The sequence below is a fragment of the Buteo buteo genome, chromosome 2 (assembly GCF_964188355.1).
Source record: "Buteo buteo chromosome 2, bButBut1.hap1.1, whole genome shotgun sequence".
Lineage (NCBI taxonomy): Eukaryota > Metazoa > Chordata > Aves > Accipitriformes > Accipitridae > Buteo > Buteo buteo.
In genome coordinates this window covers 24,415,098-24,433,391 of record NC_134172.1, presented here as the reverse complement: position 1 = coordinate 24,433,391, position 18,294 = coordinate 24,415,098, and the positions used below count along the sequence as shown (strand labels likewise).

General features: G+C 35.5%; 1 protein-coding gene across 1 annotated transcript in view; it reads right to left on the bottom strand.

The window, feature by feature from the left end:
* Positions 1–1,894: 1,894 nt before the first annotated feature.
* Positions 1,895–18,294, bottom strand: part of RUNDC3B (RUN domain containing 3B) — a 53,288-nt gene continuing 36,888 nt past the window's right edge. Inside the window, exons 9-11 of the mRNA XM_075048734.1 lie at positions 5,833–5,979; positions 5,351–5,466; positions 1,895–3,047 (exon numbers count right to left, since the gene is read on the bottom strand). Of these exons, the coding sequence (XP_074904835.1) occupies positions 2,902–3,047; positions 5,351–5,466; positions 5,833–5,979 (409 nt within the window). The 3' untranslated portion in view covers positions 1,895–2,901. The remainder of the gene's footprint in view (positions 3,048–5,350; positions 5,467–5,832; positions 5,980–18,294) is intronic.

Genomic DNA, 18,294 nt, shown 5'->3' with positions numbered 1-18,294 from the left:
TTGCAGCGTCTCCCTTGCCCATAGGCACTTGACTTACTGAATCACAGCTTCCTTTGTATGATTTTTTTTTTTTTAAATTATTTTGTAACTACCCTCACTACATCCTTTCTTCCATGCATTTTCAATGAAGTGGTTGAATTTTATATGTTTTGTGTATTTTAATGAGGGGGTGTGCTTTACCCAAGAAATGGACTTCAGTCCTATTCTACCATGCAGAAGGTATCCCAGCACATGTTTGGCCTTGATGAAAATTCATCATGCACTGAAAAATGGTCTAGCTGTAAAGACATCAGGTACAAAGTTATTGCATACAGTGCAGGCAAGAGGTACTGCCATAGATGTTTGACACTGTTCCCCCATTGTGATTTTTCAAAGTAATTTTACACTAGAAACTCAAAATAAAGCCTAAGAGAAAGAAAGTAACAGCAGATTTTGGACCACATTGAATGAAATATAGCAACAAAAACAAAGTCTCCCTGTTTTGCAAGAAAAGAATTTGCTATAAGCTCAATAATACTGTAATTTGTCAAATGGCCTTATTTTATCCTGTCTGATTAAAACAGAGGCAAACCCTAGTAATTAGTGATGATACAAAATGTTTAATTTACATGCAACATTTATGGAACGTCAAGGCAACAAAACATACAGTTTCGGCATTTTTTTCATTTTTTTTTGAAAAATGATGAATGTTTATAACTGAGAAAGACACACATAACTGATTTCCCATGCACAAAATGACACCCAGAAACTCACAGTGGTGTCAGACTACGTAAAAGACTTCAGTTAAATGACACATGAATTTCACACCAGTAGCTCCAAGAAAAGAGCCATCAGCAAACATGACTGAAGATCATGATTATAGCCCCCTCCAAAATACTGACGTAGTGGGATGTAGAAGTGTTTAACAGCAAACAAGACCGATTAAATCACTGTACCTTGATGTAGAATGTTAACTTGTGGAATCCAGATTCCTTCACTGTATTTGAGGTAAAAATGCATCTCTAGTTTACAAATTAGTATTTAATAATGTTACTCAACTGCCATGAGAGAACAGATGCTTAATGTGATAACAAAAAAACCAGTTACATGAAGTAATGGACATTCTGACAGTGTATGAAAGGATTTAATGGTCAGTTCATTACAAAGAAATTAACTGAGTGGGTACATGAGGGCTTGAAAGACAAGGTCTGGTGGATTTGGCTAAGCTGCTTAAAAAACCTGCATTAAAATGGCATCGGTAGTTGTTTACCCTGACATGGATGCAATGACCTCCAGCACTGTGGACTGGAGAGTTGAGGAGGTGTATCTGGAACCTCCTCCAGCTAAATCCAACTGCGTTGCATTCCAGAGATGCAAAGCCCCATACTTACAAAGGCTAGACATTTCCTGTAGTTTTTAGTAAAGGTAAGAATGAATCTTCTCTCTTTCAAGCCCACCCTAAAATGACGAGATTATAGTAGTAGTGCCAAGGTACCGTTACAAGAGGCAAATCAACTAAAACCATACAGTGTAGTGACATACTGTAAACATCTAAGAGTAAGCAATAATTAAAAATCTGTCTTGTATTGCAACTACTCATGTAAACAATTTATGAAACTTCTTTGGCACAAAAAAGCATCTTCCCTAGCACTTATAAATACAATGTACTTACATGCATTTAAGTTTTGTTTAAAAAGTTACTAATCATACTGATAAGCATTACCTTGATTAGCAAAATTCATAGATAAAGGATCCATTGTATCTTACAAAGAATTAAGAATATAGTTTGCAATTCAAAAATTAATTTGCAAACTTTGAAACTGTAGGATAATCTGGAAAGTTAGTTTAATTTAAAAAATGTCTCCCTTCCCCCCCCTCCCCCTTCAGTAATTTAAATCAATGGCAAGTAATTTGAGAAAACTGACTTAAATTTAAGTTCTGCAGTATTACCTAATCAAGAAAAAATACCTATTGCACTACTACAGGAATGAGAAAAATCTTTAACATGAGAATACTGTCTTTACATTGTCTTTGTTTCCCTTTTTTCACTCTCCTTGGGATCTTGCCAATAAACACACAATCCAAACTTCCCTAGGTGCTAACTCCACCATCCTTAGTCCCCATCTTTCCAGCAAGGCCAATAAACCAAGAAGTTTCTTGTATAATGTTTGATTATCTGTAACTCAGGTCACTCAAAAGCATTTAGTGAGTTTCCTCAGCATTTACAAATCGCTAAGTATGCTTGACTTAGATGATCAACTTACATTTGTTATTCACATGCAACTTCAAGAATTAGTAGGAGTGTTTCAGTGTGATTCTTCAGTGCGATTCAGACAATCTCCTAAGTGCCATGATACTAACAAGAATGCAAAATCTAACATTGAGTCAACTTCAGAAGAGCTGTTGATAGGTTAAATATGCTATTTGAGGTCCTATGCCACATACACAGATGAAAAGCTGGATTTTTAGGTAAAATATTTATTTGCCTACAAAGACTGGCATTAAGGATTCCCTGTCTGTTCTGCAACAGTTGATAGATATTTAAAGCACTGCAGAGAAGCACCGTGGCTGGAGTAGGGCCAGGCCATTGCAAAGAGAAACAAAGGTCGTGGCAGTTAAGTAGGGACTGATTTGCAACTGTTTCATTTTAAAAATCAGTCATAAGGATCAGATTATATGTCCGCTACCTGGCCAAGAGCTTTAAATAATTCAAGACTAAAATAGAACATCTGAAAAGTCCTCTGGGGGAAAAAAAAAGTTTGAATGAAAACTGACAGAATTTGTGAATTAAACAGGTAACCATGAGAAGAAAAATAAAGCAGCTTATTTTTTAACTCAGAACTAGCAGTCTTCATTGCAAGTCATTTTATGGAACATAAGCCAAATGCATACAACACGAAGCTCTTCCTTCTTGCGTGTATCTCAAGATGGTGTTAAGCCTGGACTTGTCATCTCTGTTGTGGGACTTGCAAGATATTCACTTGATTTCAGACTTGTGAGAGATTTGTAGCTTGCTACTGAAGTAAGAGAGCCACAAAGACCAAGCAATGATGGAGTGTCTTCCTTCCCTGTTAAGAAAATCAAGAATTAAGCTAATACTTTTTACAGCACAAGATGACCTGACCACAAAAAAAAAAAAAAAAGAAAGAGAAAAAGAGGGAATAGAAAAAAATGTTTCATCTACACTATTATGATTTACCTATTAGTGCTTCAGCACACGCATACTTCATAAATGCAATTAGGAAGGCACGTAATTTATGCCATACCTTCCCTGTCCAGGTGGTAAAGAGATCCCTACCCATGCACTGCAGGCTGGGCTGTAGTCAGTCTTCTACAGAAGGAGATTCAGAGACTCCATGGTGAACTGAAGTTACTAACTCAAGCACCAGTTTTAGTTGAGTACATTATGTATAAATGGGAGTGATGCTACTAATACAATATCAGTACCAGAGATGTAATTTTAAATCCCTCAGAAGGGAGTAGAATTAACTGGAATCAGGATATATTTCTTTAAAAATAAACATGTTTTGTTTTTTAAACCTTGGTAATTTGAAGTGCATTAGGCTCCGACCACTGGAAAAAGCCCTACAGTGCAGGAGCAGCAGTGCAAGTATCTGCCGTGTCATCCACATACACTTGACAGTTAACGTGAAACATACCTATAGGTATAAGACTGCATTGGACAATTTCTCTATTTATTTTATGTCTTTCCTTCTCAGAAAGAACATCCATTCAAGTTATTTTGTGACAACTCCGCTAATAAATTACATTATAAAGAATTTGATCTACAAGCATCTCCCTATTTCATCCTCCTGGCTCATCTGCAGAATAAAAAAGATCACCTTAAACTAGAGATTAAAATGAACTTAAAAAGGTCACAGGCACAAGATTTTATTGATAAACTAGTCTACCAGATTTTTTTTAAATCACACCTATAAAGTAGCATTTCTTAAAACTGCGTCTCCTGTTCCTGACAGAAAAGTTTTATTCTCATGACAAGGATGTAAGAAAACAATGAAACAACCCAAATCGTGCCCTGCACAATAATTCTTTATTCCCATAAAAACTACCCTTTAAAGACTACACTCAATTGGAGGACATAAAATACACGAAGAGCAGTATAACACTGTTTGGGGACAGCCCTTGATTTCAACAAGTGTGCAGCTAAAAATCTGACTACATGAGTGGGCTTAATAGTATTGTGAAAGTTTACTACTTCTAATCTTTTAATTAACACTGCCATACTGAGAGTTAGACCAGAGGTATTTTAACAGCAGGATCACATACCATCTTATAAAATTATATTAAAGCTTAGGTACTGATGAACCTCAGTAATTTAGAATTGAGATGTTATGATACCTTTAAAGATAGAGTCTTGAAATCAAAACCTTAACTATTATTATCAGTGATTTTGCCACACCTTTATTTACAGAAGATAAAACAAAGCATAACTTCAAATGATTAACATTGCAAAAAAACAGTTGAAAGTAGATCTGCACAAGAAGTCTCTTCATAATAGCCATGCTGATTCTATTTCACTTTCTCTAAGCTAACTTGAAATAATTTAGATTTTAAGACTGTTCACAGTTTTAAAAAAAGTTCTAAATTTTACATCCTTGATATTTTAAAACCAAGAAATTTTACAGTTATCAACTACTAAGGCTCTGTACTGTCAAGTCTATTTAAAGTTAACATTTGATGAGGTACAAAAAGGACTTTTATAGCAGTTTGTTCTGTACCCAAAATACTACTACTTCAGAAGTCTTTCAGCATTTTTCTGCTTTTCACAGTCACCCACAAGATGGAGCAGCTCAACTTTGATAAGATTTTGAAAGGGGGTGTGTATGTGTATATTACATTTATATACTAGCATGGTTCATATCACGTTCCCCTCTCTGTTTTAACAGAAACACTGTCAGGCTGCATCTCCACAGATTAATGTTGAATGCAAGATGTAAGCATGACAGTGGTAGTTGCAAATCTGGTGTCTTTAATCTTTCTTTTAAGAAACAAAAAAGGAAACTTAAAAAACTCAAGAGATTTGAGTTAGTTATAGCAGAAAGATGACAGAAGATCCTCCTTGTAGCTGAGCTGTCTCTGGTTCCATGATGGAGAAAGAAGATATGCAACGTATCTAAAGCTTAGCTTTAAATACAGCACAAAGTCTTACTTTATTGGGGGTGTGGGCATCTTCATAAATGCAAACTTATTTGAAGTATAGTCCTTAGGGAAACTGAAACAATTTGCATAACAATGAAAAAATATGCTGTTCAATGCATATTTTGTTCACACTGAAAATTCATCTCACAGGGACTGAAGATCAGAGCTATGAAGAATAAAATAAAATGAAGCCACTAGACTGGCTCTGTACCTTCATTTAATAAGTTCATTCCATCCTGCTTCCCATCCTGTGAGTGACCTGGATCCAGAGAGGACTGAGAAAGACTAACTTCTGCTGAAAGTTGGTCCAGACTTTGAAAACTCTTCCTGCAAACCAAGTAATATTTAATAGTAACATATTTAAAGATCTAACTAGATATCTTCAATTGTCCTTAAAAAGTCTTCTAAAAAAACCTAGGCAGTTAATCTTTCTTCTCCTAAATACTCTATTTTTGTTTGTTTGTTTCCTAAAACACTGGTTTTTTCCTAAAGCAATTACTTCCTTTTTTTTTAATTAATCCAAAGGAAGGAAATTTTTATGGTGAGATAAACTGATTTTTTTCTGCCAGCTGATCCTTGTACACTGTAAGAGATAATTCCGATAGGGTACACTTCAGAGTATGCTAAGGGAAAGATAAAATTTTGAGTTTCCCTGTTCCTTTAAAGGTGAATCAAAATAAATAGTCAACTTACTCATCCCATTGTTGATTGTGCTTTCTATAGAGTAGAGTGTCCAAGGCAACAGCATTGACATCCAGAGCTCCTGGGGAAGGCCACTGATTGGTAAGGTGAGTAGTTAATTCTTGTCTTGATCTCAAGTCATTATTCTTTAGCACAGTCCTGTGAATACAGAAAGCAGTAAATCTCAGTCTATTAAATGCAGTTCCTTAAGGTACAGGAAGAAAGACAGGGCAAATAGTCCTGACCAAGCTGATGTTCTACTTTGAGTGACCAACAGATTGCAGTTTTCATAAAGCATCTTAAACTGTTCATTTTTTTCTAGGGGAAGCAACTGAGAAACCTACTGAGAAGGATTTAGGAGCAGAAAAAAGTTGAAGTTAGAATCTTGCTGCAAAAGCAATAAAAAAGCAACAGCATTCTAAAGATTCTTTGTGCCAGCATGATGGTAATTAACAGTCCAACTATTTTGCAAACCAATTATGGGAATGTGATGTCCTTCTCCCCAATATTTCTTTTTTTTTTTCAGTTTAAACACACCCCCACAATACTTTTACAGAATGAACTAAAAACCAGACATGTTAATTTCATTATATGCTTCCAGGTGAAGTATAACACGTAGTTATTCTGTTTTCTACCACCTTACAGTTCCTAGTAATTTATGTTTTTAAATTACAGAAAATGGGTTAACTGAGTACCTTACATGTTCAAATTAGTTTTGCATCATATTCCCATGAAGCAGACCAGTTTTCTAAAGTTCTGGAAATGAGGAAGCTAATATGCCAATATGGGAAGTCATCTGCCAGAAGTCAGACAGAAATAAGGAAAGTACATGGTTCTTCAGGCTCCAAGACAAGATCAGCCTTTTTCAAATTGTACAACCTACCCTTATACTGCTGTAGAACAACTCTAGAAACAAAACTCGTATTGCTTGTTAACCCATAACTCCTCCAATCCATGAAATACTAGGCAATAGTAGAATGCTGCTTTACAACAAGTTTAGCTATTTGCTTCAGGCCACAGATAGTCAATGTTACATATCTCCATACCAAATGTACTCAGGAGTTCAAAGCTAAATGCTGTGTTGTTATCTGAAATGCCAAACTGCATAGCAAATTAACTATTCATGGTACACATACATTTATGTGAATTCACAAATAACGTTGTCAACAGGTCTGTTTTTACAATGCAGTTTTTATTCCGGTGGTATCTGAAGTGGTGTCTGACATTAGACAAGAACCTCAGTAAGGGCACATAACACCAACCAAAGAGCCAAAATTTCCCATATAACAAGGTAAGACAATAGCAAGTTCAGTAAGGATTTTTTAGTAGCTGAGTTTGAGAGAGGAGACAGATGCACAGCAATTTTGCAAGAGAAGGTGGTAAAGCACCACAGCGAGCAAAACTATTTTCAAGAAACTTTTCTCAAGATGACGAATTTCCCCAGTGTTCATGCAAGTAGACAATCAACTTTTCTACCCTGGGATCTCCCCCCTCACCCTCCTCTCTGAGGGGTCTATACCACTTTGATAACCCAAAGCTCTCAATAATTTCAAATATCTTGAATGGTATTCACTTCCCCAGGTAATTCCCCTAATCCCATGGAGTACATTGAGCATTAAACAGGTCTGTTAAAGGCTTGTTGATTTGAGGAAACTGAAACAGTGACCTAGCATGTTCTTATGAGGTTAGCCAGTTAGACTACATCACCTCCTTATTCAGAAGGACTTCTTGTATGTTTTCATAGAAGTTTTGTAACAGGACACAGTTAGCAAATATGTACACAGTAACTAAATGCAAATTCATGCATATAACACACACGTGTAAATTCCCATTTGGACAACTCCTGTATGTTATCACCACACAACTCAGCAGCAGTGTTATTATTAAACAAACATGCTGAGCAAAGGTGACGAAACCATGCATCTACACATAAGTTGCTAATAGTGGAATTTTGGCACTTTATGTAGGTTTCTATATTGAGGCTTTTCCCACAAATCTTTATGCTATAGTAACCTGAAATGTAACCCTTTCTGTGTGGACAAAGAAATTCTGCAGCAAAGACTAGCCAAACTGCTCCAGGGATTTTAGCATAACAACATTTAAAGACAGTTCCAGTAGATCACTACTTACACCACTCCACCATGCTCAGGAAGAAAACCAGGCATCAGGTAGGATACAGAAGTGACTATTTTCCTCTTAAAACTTTTACGCTTTTATTTTGAATCTTTAAAAATATGTAAAAATAACGTTGAATATATAAAATCTGTCCAAACACAGTATTCAGTATATATGAAATAGTAGTATAGACAGTAGGAAATTAGACAAAATATACCAGGAGGTGCTGGTAGTTACCACCTATTTTTTCAGCCTCGTAGATTATTTAGCTGTTTGCTCTTTCGCAGCCATTTTTAAAGTATCATGAGATTCCACTGCAGCAAAGACTTATTAAAGGCACTGCTTGCAAACAGCAATTCTCTCAAGATAAACAAAAGCAGTATCAATTTATGCATATTAACCAGACTTATTTTAAGAGTCAAAGTATTAAACTGCACAGAATCATAGAATCATTTAGGTTAGAAAAGACCCTTAAGGTCACAGAGTCCAACCGTAAACCTAGCACTGCCAAGTCCACCACTAAACCATGTCCCTAAGCGCCATGTCTACGCAACATACATCATCCTCAAACTCTTAATCACCGTAAGGCAAAAATGATACTGCTACAAATATTCAAAAATGTGAAGAGGAAGAGAAATGGGAGACAAAAGCATCTACTATAGAAATGAGTTAAAAAGGAAGGAAATATCATCATGTTTTAATGAAAAACACAGACAAATTTCAAAACAATGTGAAAAAATGCTGCACAAGATTATTGAGTGCTATCCTGCTCTTGGTCAGACAAGAGGAGCTCTTTCTAGAAGTTAAGAGCTCTCAAAAGACAACAATTTATTTTATCCAAGGCAGGTTGAATTTCTACGGTAGCACTTTTGTTCCTCAGAATGCAAACTTTGTAACTAGTGCTGGGCAACTCTAGGCTGCAATACTGCAAGGTTTGAATTAGGACTTAATGATCACAATGAGTGCAATGAAGATTTCCTCTATGTGTTTACTGTCAGGCTGTTTAACCAAAAGAAGAATATTACTATTAAAACTTATTTATCTTGCTAGTATAGGAAAGTAAGTTTGGCATATAAAAGTTTTCAGAGGAAAAATTAGAATAAAATATTCATAGAGCAAAACTAAGAACTGAAGAATTGGTAGAGAGGTACAAATGGCAAATAGGGGTATTTGTGAAATTTACACATTTCACAAAATATTAAAGAATAAAATATAAAATGAATATTTTCTGTTCTTTACACACACATAAAAAAAGGAACTACTGAACACTTTGGGCCTTGACTGGGAAATATTTCAAAAGTGTTACCAAAAGTTCACATAAAAATAAAGTAGTATCTAAGCTTCTGTATAAAATGCTGGTCTGTAGTAAAACATACTGAACTGGAATGGCCTATGTACAAACAGATTTTATTCTATTTCTTCTGTTCCCAAGAATGAACCGCTGGCAAGAAACACGAACTGAAAACCAGAATAACCTGAATGCCTGTAGACCAAGACTAAAAGCCTAGATTTTATGAAGGATATTACCTCATAACTTATAAGGAACAAAATCCATAATACATCATAAGAATAACACTGAAGTATGCAGTTCTATTTTTAAATAAAACTCAATAAAATTTTGTTGTATTGGTTTTGTAGCTGCGATGATATAAGGATAATTCAAAATAAGGCTTGTAGACAATACTTTTAGCCATTTAATACAGGAATAAAAGCAAGGACATTCCAAAAAGGGAAGAGGAAAAGAGAGACAAGAGTTTACTATAGACAGAAGTTAAAAAGGAAGGAAATATGACCCAACTTTGAGTGAAAACAATCAAATGAGCATACAAAACAAGCTGTTAACTCCCTTTCTTCAGACTGGAAATAGAAAACTTGAAAGCCAAAAAGAAGATAAAAACAATGGCTTCTAAATGTAATAATCTCAGGAAGGTAGCTGGTACATGGAGAATACAGTGGATATTAATAAGAGATTGTATGATTATTTTCTGAATGAAAGGCAGGCAGCATGTGAGTTATGGTTAATAGGGTATCCTGGACTAACACAGTGAAACTGCAGAGTGCAGAAAGTTTTGTGTAGAGTAGGGAGAATATTTAAGAATTTATTATGAGAGCAAGGGGGGTTAAACTAATTTATGGTACATCACCTAATCTAGGCATGAAAAAATTCTTGGTTGTCTGAAAGCCTGTGAACTTTTCCCCCCCATCCACTAACTGGTATCTTCTCTACCTACAATCATTTCCATCTCTTTATAATCACATTGGTAAAAAGTAGCAGAAGCTCTCTTTTGTAATCTGCAGAAAGAAAACAATTATTTTTCATACTCTGAGCAGTCCTCACCCCAACAAGTATTTTTATAAGATACATTCATATCATGTTTAAAGCTCTTAAAAACATTACAAAAAAATCAAGAAATAGTGAAGAGATGGCAGGCAGAGAGACAATATTTCTAATTCCTTTGGAAGTAATTTCTGAATTACTATTTTCATACTGAAAAGTGGTAAAGCAAATCCTGCAAAATGCTTGTTGGGATTTATTACATGAGAGAGGCATTGGTGACACTGAGGACAGAACGTATTTTCAAAAAATAGCTTTTAAAATGGTCAAATATCCTTTGTATTACTTCATTACATAGATTTTTCCATAATACATGTATATAAGAGAAATATAATATACACAGTCTCACCACATAAGCCCAGGATACCCTGTTTAAGTTATGACATTTAAATTGTGGTCTTTTGTTGTTTTTTTTTTTTTTAATGGCTACAAAAAAAAAAGAAAAACTCCATACAAATTCAAAATACTACTGCAACTAATAATTTGTTAGGAAAAACAAGCAGCAGAATAGAGGAGAACATCATCTTAATGCTAGAATACATGGTTAAAAACTAACAAATATTTGGCTTACTTTTATATTTTTTGTTCTCTACATCAGGAACCGCTATTTAAATTAAGCTCCCTTAGAAAACAAACAAAAGTATTCAGTAAAAACATCCTGCTAATAAATTCCTGCCTATTACAAAAGAATACTGATGATTCATTAACTAATCAACACTAACATACTCCCAAGTTAGAAATAAGTGTCTGCTTGAAGTGCACATACATATGCTCCCTCCAGGCCTGTAAATTTACTTACTTTTATTCAAGAATAACAACAACAGCCAGAGTATTAACATCAGGTTTATGCAGCTATTCACAGAAACGTCTCTGCGTGCTTTTGACTTTCAGTCCTTTAATTGTGTATTTAAGAAGTAGGGAAAATTGAGATTAGTGAAGTCTTCTAATAAACATCATACTCCACTAGTATTCACTGGCCCTGTCTTTGTCACGCACTCTCCAGAATATTTACTTGCTGATTTCATCAACTTTTATTATTTTGAGATGTTTATTTCATGATTTATTATTTTGAGATTATTTATTAAACACAAGCAGAATATCATTTTGTATGGTACACATATAATAAATGCAATTGACAAATTACTGCTCATTTCCATCGCTCCTCCACAGTATGCTGCCCTTTCAGTTGTTCTGGTACAATCACATACGAGCCACTCTGAAAAGGGATCATCCAAATGGTCAATTTTTTAATTTTTAATTTTTTTTTTGAAGCAGCTTTTTTTTTTAAAAAATTAATGCATAAGGTAACCTCACAAACAGTTCTGTTTGCACTACCATCACTTTTGGCAGCTCAGCTACCTCTCATAAGGATAAAAAATTACTCCTTTGAATTAACACATCTAAGACTTCTGCATCTTGAAAGTGTGACCTGACTTGATTCACCCATTCATAGTGGAGGATGGGGACAAAAGACAACCTGTACGTGGGGTTCCTCCATGCAAAATAGAAATTATATAAAAAGGTGATTATCTTTGGTCACTTACTATACTGTACTATATTACCTCTGGGAATTTAAAAATAAATAATAAAAATTAATCTCAAGTTTAGCCCAAGCTAATACAGAAAACCCTTATCTTGGTAACCACATAAAATTTCTGGTCTCATTTCAGCTAGACTGGATTTCCAATTTCCCTGAGATCAAATCCAGATTCATGCCATTGGAAGCCTATTCTGAAAGACCCATTTACACAGATTTTTTTTGTTTAATAAACAAAAAGTCAGTTCTGTTTCCAATTATACCTATGAAAAACCAGTAATTTCTTACCTGCAAGTTTAATTTCTCCAAATCCAGAAAATGCCAGTCCAGTTGGCAATTTGCCCTCCTACCAGCAGATGAAGACAGGAAATAAACCAAACAGACTAATTCCCTAAGAAAGGGAATTATATCAGATGAGTGCTCCAGTTCAAGAACTACCTGAGTAGTAAAAAGTAAAAGTGAAAATAAAAGCTTAAAAAAATAAAAACATTTGAATAAGAAAGAACAAGCTTTAAAAACCTTTATTTAGGACAGGAAATATGGAATGCAAACTCAAATTAATAGCATACATGAATATAACTAAAATCTGTAAGAGCAACTCTAAAATAAAAGGGAACTCTCAGATTGTCAGTACTGTAGCAAGACAGTGAGCTGTCTGGACTGGTATGTCATTGGACTTTGAGAAATTAGATCAGCAGGTATGAAAATGAGTTACTTACCAGTAGATTTTGATGCTGCAATATATCACCACTCTCAGACTTGTGCCCTGTGCACAGATACAGTATTCCCCAAATTAGATGCCAGAGCAGTTAGATCCCAGCAGACTTTCTAATTGCAGCCGCTGTAGTGAAAAAAAGCAGGCATGTCCTACTGCACCACATTTTCTTACTCTTTCTGACTGGCCAACAGATCTTTGTGTGTCACAGCAACGGTACTAGTTGTGCCACAGAACAGATACCCTTGAAGCTTCTTCAGCAATCCTTTTAGTCCTCCTTAATTACCTCCTAGAAATTTTGAAATATATCCTCCAGTACTAAAATTACTGTGATCAATTTTATACAGCCTTTGATTTCCTTGATCTTTGGAGTAACTTTGATAAGCTTATATTGGCAGAAGTACCGGCAGCTTGACTCTTGAGTTCTAGTCTAATTATGGTGGAGATTTTATTTCAGAATACCAACATCCAGAATGGATCAAACCACACTATAGTATGTTAACTTTGCGTGTGCTCATTAAAATACTACTGCAGTGCACAACTGACACTCTTCATGTCCTTGGACAAATAACCAGGCCTGATTCCTTTGGAGGAAGATAGCAGGCACAATGAAGCCAGTTTCCCCAGACAGTGGGTCTTGACTGAAAACAAGAAAAATACTGAACTTTGCTAGCAACCAAACTATTAAGACGTAAAGAGCAGCTTTTAATTCAATTCTTCAGCTATCAGGTCCTTTCTGCTGGAAAATGGAGGACTCTTAGCAAACAGCTTTTTTTGACAGATTATCAAATTTGCCATTAGTAAACATCCTCTCAAACTGAGCTTGTCATTCAAGGATTTTTTTTTTCCATGTCAGTCATGTAAATACAAATTACCTGTCTATAGCTGAACTTTTAAAAGAACATTTTTATGGGGGTGGGTTGGGGGGTGGGGGAAGAAAATCAAGATCTTCCTTCAGAATGGATCAGGAAAACTTCACCAGAAACAGTGGTCTTCTCAGTAATTTTTTGCCATTTTAACACGCTTCTTCCCTTGGGTTCAGTAAAAAGAGCAGTATCAACCACAAACTAGTTGGGTAAACTTTGGGTTGACAGAACAACCACTCTTTTAAACTTCCACTCACATATTAAGCCAGCAAGAGTTTCAGCAGAGATATTCAACATTATAACTGTAAGATGGAGCTTCTGCATAGAAAAGTATTTGCCAAAATCAGCATCAGCTCCTTCAGAATGCCATTTTTCTAATTACAAAAGAGCAAATATGGCAATGTTGACTTACTTGGAAGGCTAGAAGACCATATTGGTTTAAAAAAAAAAAAAAAGGGGGGGGGTGGCAAAAGGAAAAAAAAAAAGCAGCAGCACGACATGAGTCATGTAAGTTCTTCCTGGTAGCTGAATGCAAATTAATACAACTACCAAACTATCCAAACAGTAAGATTGAGCTTCAAAGTCTAAGACAATTGCAGAATGAAAAAAATGCAGGACAAAAATCTGATCCAAGGCAGGGGGCGGGGGGGAACAAACAAAAAACCACACACACAGGGAAAAGAACAGCAGAAATGGAGAAACAGGAAGGGAAAACAGGTGGCAAATAAAAAATTTTGCCAAATCTAATTTGAGTTATAATTTGGGTAACAAAATACTGTAAATTTTATTATGTTAAGTGGTTGCATAAGAATATCTCAATGACAAACAGAAAAATCACCAATCTAAATCTCAACCACTTGCTATCCAAACAGAAAGGCAGCTAATAAAAGTTTCTTGCTCAAGAAATCAGCTGCTCCTTTCAAAAATGAGTATTTTTCACTCTGGAGGCAGCCAGCATTTTTCTGTAAATATACCAACACATCTTGTCCTTGAAGACACCAATAACTTCAAGAGCTTTTAACTTTTTTAAAATTTCAGATTTATTTTAATATAAACCTTTTAAACCACCTTTTAAAAAAGTTCAGAATGAGATACTAAAATAATGAGGGGTTTATAAATAAATCCCTCCCTCCCTACTGCATCTTGCAGAGTAAATCCTTTCCTTCAGACTGCTATCAATCCAGAAACTTTGGGCTTCCCGCTGCTGTCTATCCACTCCTTTGTATAATGTAAGTATCATATTGCAGCAAACTTCAAAAGAATTCCACAAAACCAAAATCCAAATCACTGCCTAAACAAAACAGTTTTAACATCTGCCAAAATAGGCAATATTTTTTCTACACCATTAAAAAAAAAAAAAGTACAGACAAGTTGAGAAAAGGAGCTGAAAACAGACCAGATTGGAATACTAAGGATTTAAAACTGCTGATGCAAACTTGAGGGAGACAGAGGACATACAGGAAGCATTACAAATAAAAGTGTGGCTAATGTGAATTATGGTTTGATAGCAAGGATCCATGAAAGCTTTAAAAGGAAAGAAGGATTAGCATTCTCAGTTTTGACATTCTAGGAAAGAAATTCGCCAAGAAGATCAAAGATTAAATTTTAATCTCCCACTTCTTTTCAGTGAGAAAATAAAGCAGCTACAACAAATTGGATTTACTGTACTTACACAGTTGAGGAATTCTTTAGTGTACTTACACAGCTGAGGAATTCTGTTTCTTAAAAAAAAAAAAAGTCTTACAAGAGGACTATCTGAAGATGAAGGTAAGAGTGCTAAAAAATTGATCCAGCTTTCCTTTTTCTCCAGATGATTTAGTTTTTGAGCAATGATTTCAAAGCCAGGCAACCCACATTTAAAGTTTTACTCACAGGGAGACACAAAACACAGGCTAAATCTCAAAATTTCAAAGCCTTTGCTCAGACCCTTCTGCTTATGTTTCCTTGGACAAGCTTTTCTCTGCTTTGTCCCTGACAGCACAGTTATAACCTACATCCTCTACAGCTTTGTGACTTCACCTGTGACCCTCCCTTGCCTGCTCTTGGGCAAAGTATTTGTGGCAGTGCTCTGAAGGCTCTAGAGCATTTACAAACAGAATCTTAACAAAGCAAGGAAAAGCACAGATACTATTTTCCTAAGCAAGTTTTTTCAATCAAAGGGGCATCATCAATCTTTGGAAAGGAATCATCTTTGCTATAAAGAATACAGTAAAGCTTCCTTTAAATACTCCATAACAGATCTGATAGGACATGGTGTATTTGAAACAGAGAAGCTTATTTTGCCTGAACTTAAACACGTATGAATTTACTCTGGCATGCGGCTCTCACAGAACTATTGTGGCTATGTTCAGGTGCTGCCAAGAATGAGCTCATGGACAACACAGGGAAAAATAGGTATGTGGACAGAGTACTCCACCAGTCAGTGCCTAGAAAAGAGTGAAGCATAAGTTACAGGCTATGTACAACTCAGGAGTGGAAACATACACAGAACATTTACTGTAATTAAAGAGCATCACTGAAACAAACAGGTCTCTGAGGGTTGCAACTAAACTGTCATCTCCTATCTTTAAAAAGACATTTGTATTATCCAGATAGGAAATGCAGTATTCCTGGATCTATCAGACAACTATATTAAAATATTAAGAATGGAGTACAAGCACTGTTTGGGCCTTGAAAAGACTGACCAATTCTGAAGTAACAGCCAGACAAATTAAACAAATCTAGCTTTAACACTTGCTAAAATATACAAAATATTCCTAATTATACAGACAAGCTTAATACAATGTAAGATGTGAGTGTCCCTACAATTTAACTTGAGTCTTATCTGTGCCATAACCAAAGACAGAATTCCAAACACTGAAGAGTTTTCTTGACTTTCCTTCCCTTCACATGCCCCTCCACAAAACGTCAGAACAAGACAGGGATATAGGAAGTAACAGCAGAGGGAGATAAAAACCAGAGCAGTATAAAATATAGCATAGCCACTGAATCCAAGAAATACATTTTCAATACATGTGATAAATTAAAAATAATAATAATAAAAAAAAATATTGCACCAGTTGGGACAAAGGGGCTGTATCATCTTACACGAGGCACACCAGCCTGAAAACCTGAAAAATACCTTAGGAGGAAACCCATGTGGGTAAACATTATGCAAATCAGTATTGTCATTTCAACAAAAATCACAGCAGAAGAAAAAAAATTTAAAACATTTTAAGTTGAGGGTTTTTTTGCCTTTGTATACAATGCTTTCCTTATTCCTTATCACTTTACTTAAAAATATTTTTTTGTTAAAGTGATTAGCTTTTATAACATCAGTGAGTCACTATGCAGGAGATGAGCCACTATTCAGGAAATTGATGGAATGTCTCTTGTAATCATACATCAATATTTAACATATATAAATATCAATTTCAGATGCAGAATCTGAACTTCAAAGATCAGCAGACTTTGCCTTAGACACACACAGTGTGTAAGGCAAAAGAAAGACTAAGAATCACCCTAAGAGGGAAAAAAGAGTGTTTAAGCTGAGATAAAGAGTTTTAATGCAATGATGTTGTGGGCAAAAAGTTCCAATTTTGCCCAGTCACTTCTTTGACTGGGGTAACTAGTCCTTCAAGGCAGTGGTCTCCAAAGTGTGGTGTGCAAGACAAACTTTTGGGGTACAGGAAGAAAATACTTTTTGTACTGTTAATAAATGAAAAAAAATAGTGTTTATTTCATCTTTATCTCATCCTTTTTCATTTCTATTTTGTGTATGTTTTATAATGTACATCATATATTAGTACAGTAGTACATGTATATAATTTATAAATAAATAAATATACCTATATTAGAGGGGTGTGCTCAAAATTTTTGTACTGATGGGGTACACAATCAAATGTCTCTTTGCTCCAAGAGACATTCAAACACTTCTTTGCAGGATCTTAGAGGAGGAAGAAATGGCTGCCTCTGTGAATTCTGAATACTCCAGGATACAGTTCCTTGATGATCTGGGATTCCTCTCCCATCACATTTTGAATGTTACAGAATTCAAACTGTTTTCTTCAGTTATACATGCCATGGATCACAGGCTTCTCTTGGCTGTCCTCCTGTGAGCTGTTATTTTTAAGCACTTTAAGGCCTTAAGAACTGCTCCACCCTCACTATAAAAATACACTATTTCTGTAGAAGAGTGGAGCCAAAAGTACTGTTCTCTAGTGTTCAACTACAACAAGTCCCAGGCAAAAACACGTCCCAGTGATGGCAAACACTTCTGAAGAGCGCAAAGGAAAGTTAGAATACGCTTCATCATTATTACAATTGACACATATCACTAGGCAATCACTTCATCTGGAGATGCTAAAAGGGTGGTAGAAGAGCAAGCTGTTCTTAGAATAGAACAGAATAGTTCCAGTTGGAAGAGACTTAAAACGATGATCTAGTCCAACTGCCTGATCACTTCAGGGCTGATCAAAAGTTACAGCGTATTACTAAGGGCAGTGTCCAAATGCCTCTTAAACACTGACAGGTATGGGGCATTGATCACCTCTCTGTTCAAGTGTTTGACCACCCTCTTGGTACAGAAATGTTTCCTAATATCTAGTCTGATCCTTCTTCTTGATCAGCTGTGCATTAGTTTAAATGTGTCTGACTGATGATCAGGTGGTCTACTGCAGTTTCACTTCACTTGATTTGCCATCAGATACCTGCCAACAACATGAGACATCCAGTCCCCAGATGGATGAGCATATTACGAAGAAATCCAATTAAGTTGAGAGACACAAAAAAAATGTTACTCCTTTGTGAAGAACTAATTTGAAACATTTTCAGCTTCACTATTTTCCAGATATTGGTATTCATGAGATCCATGAAATGGCTTTTAACTAAATTGAAAACTGTGTTGTTCATTGCAGTTTGGATACTC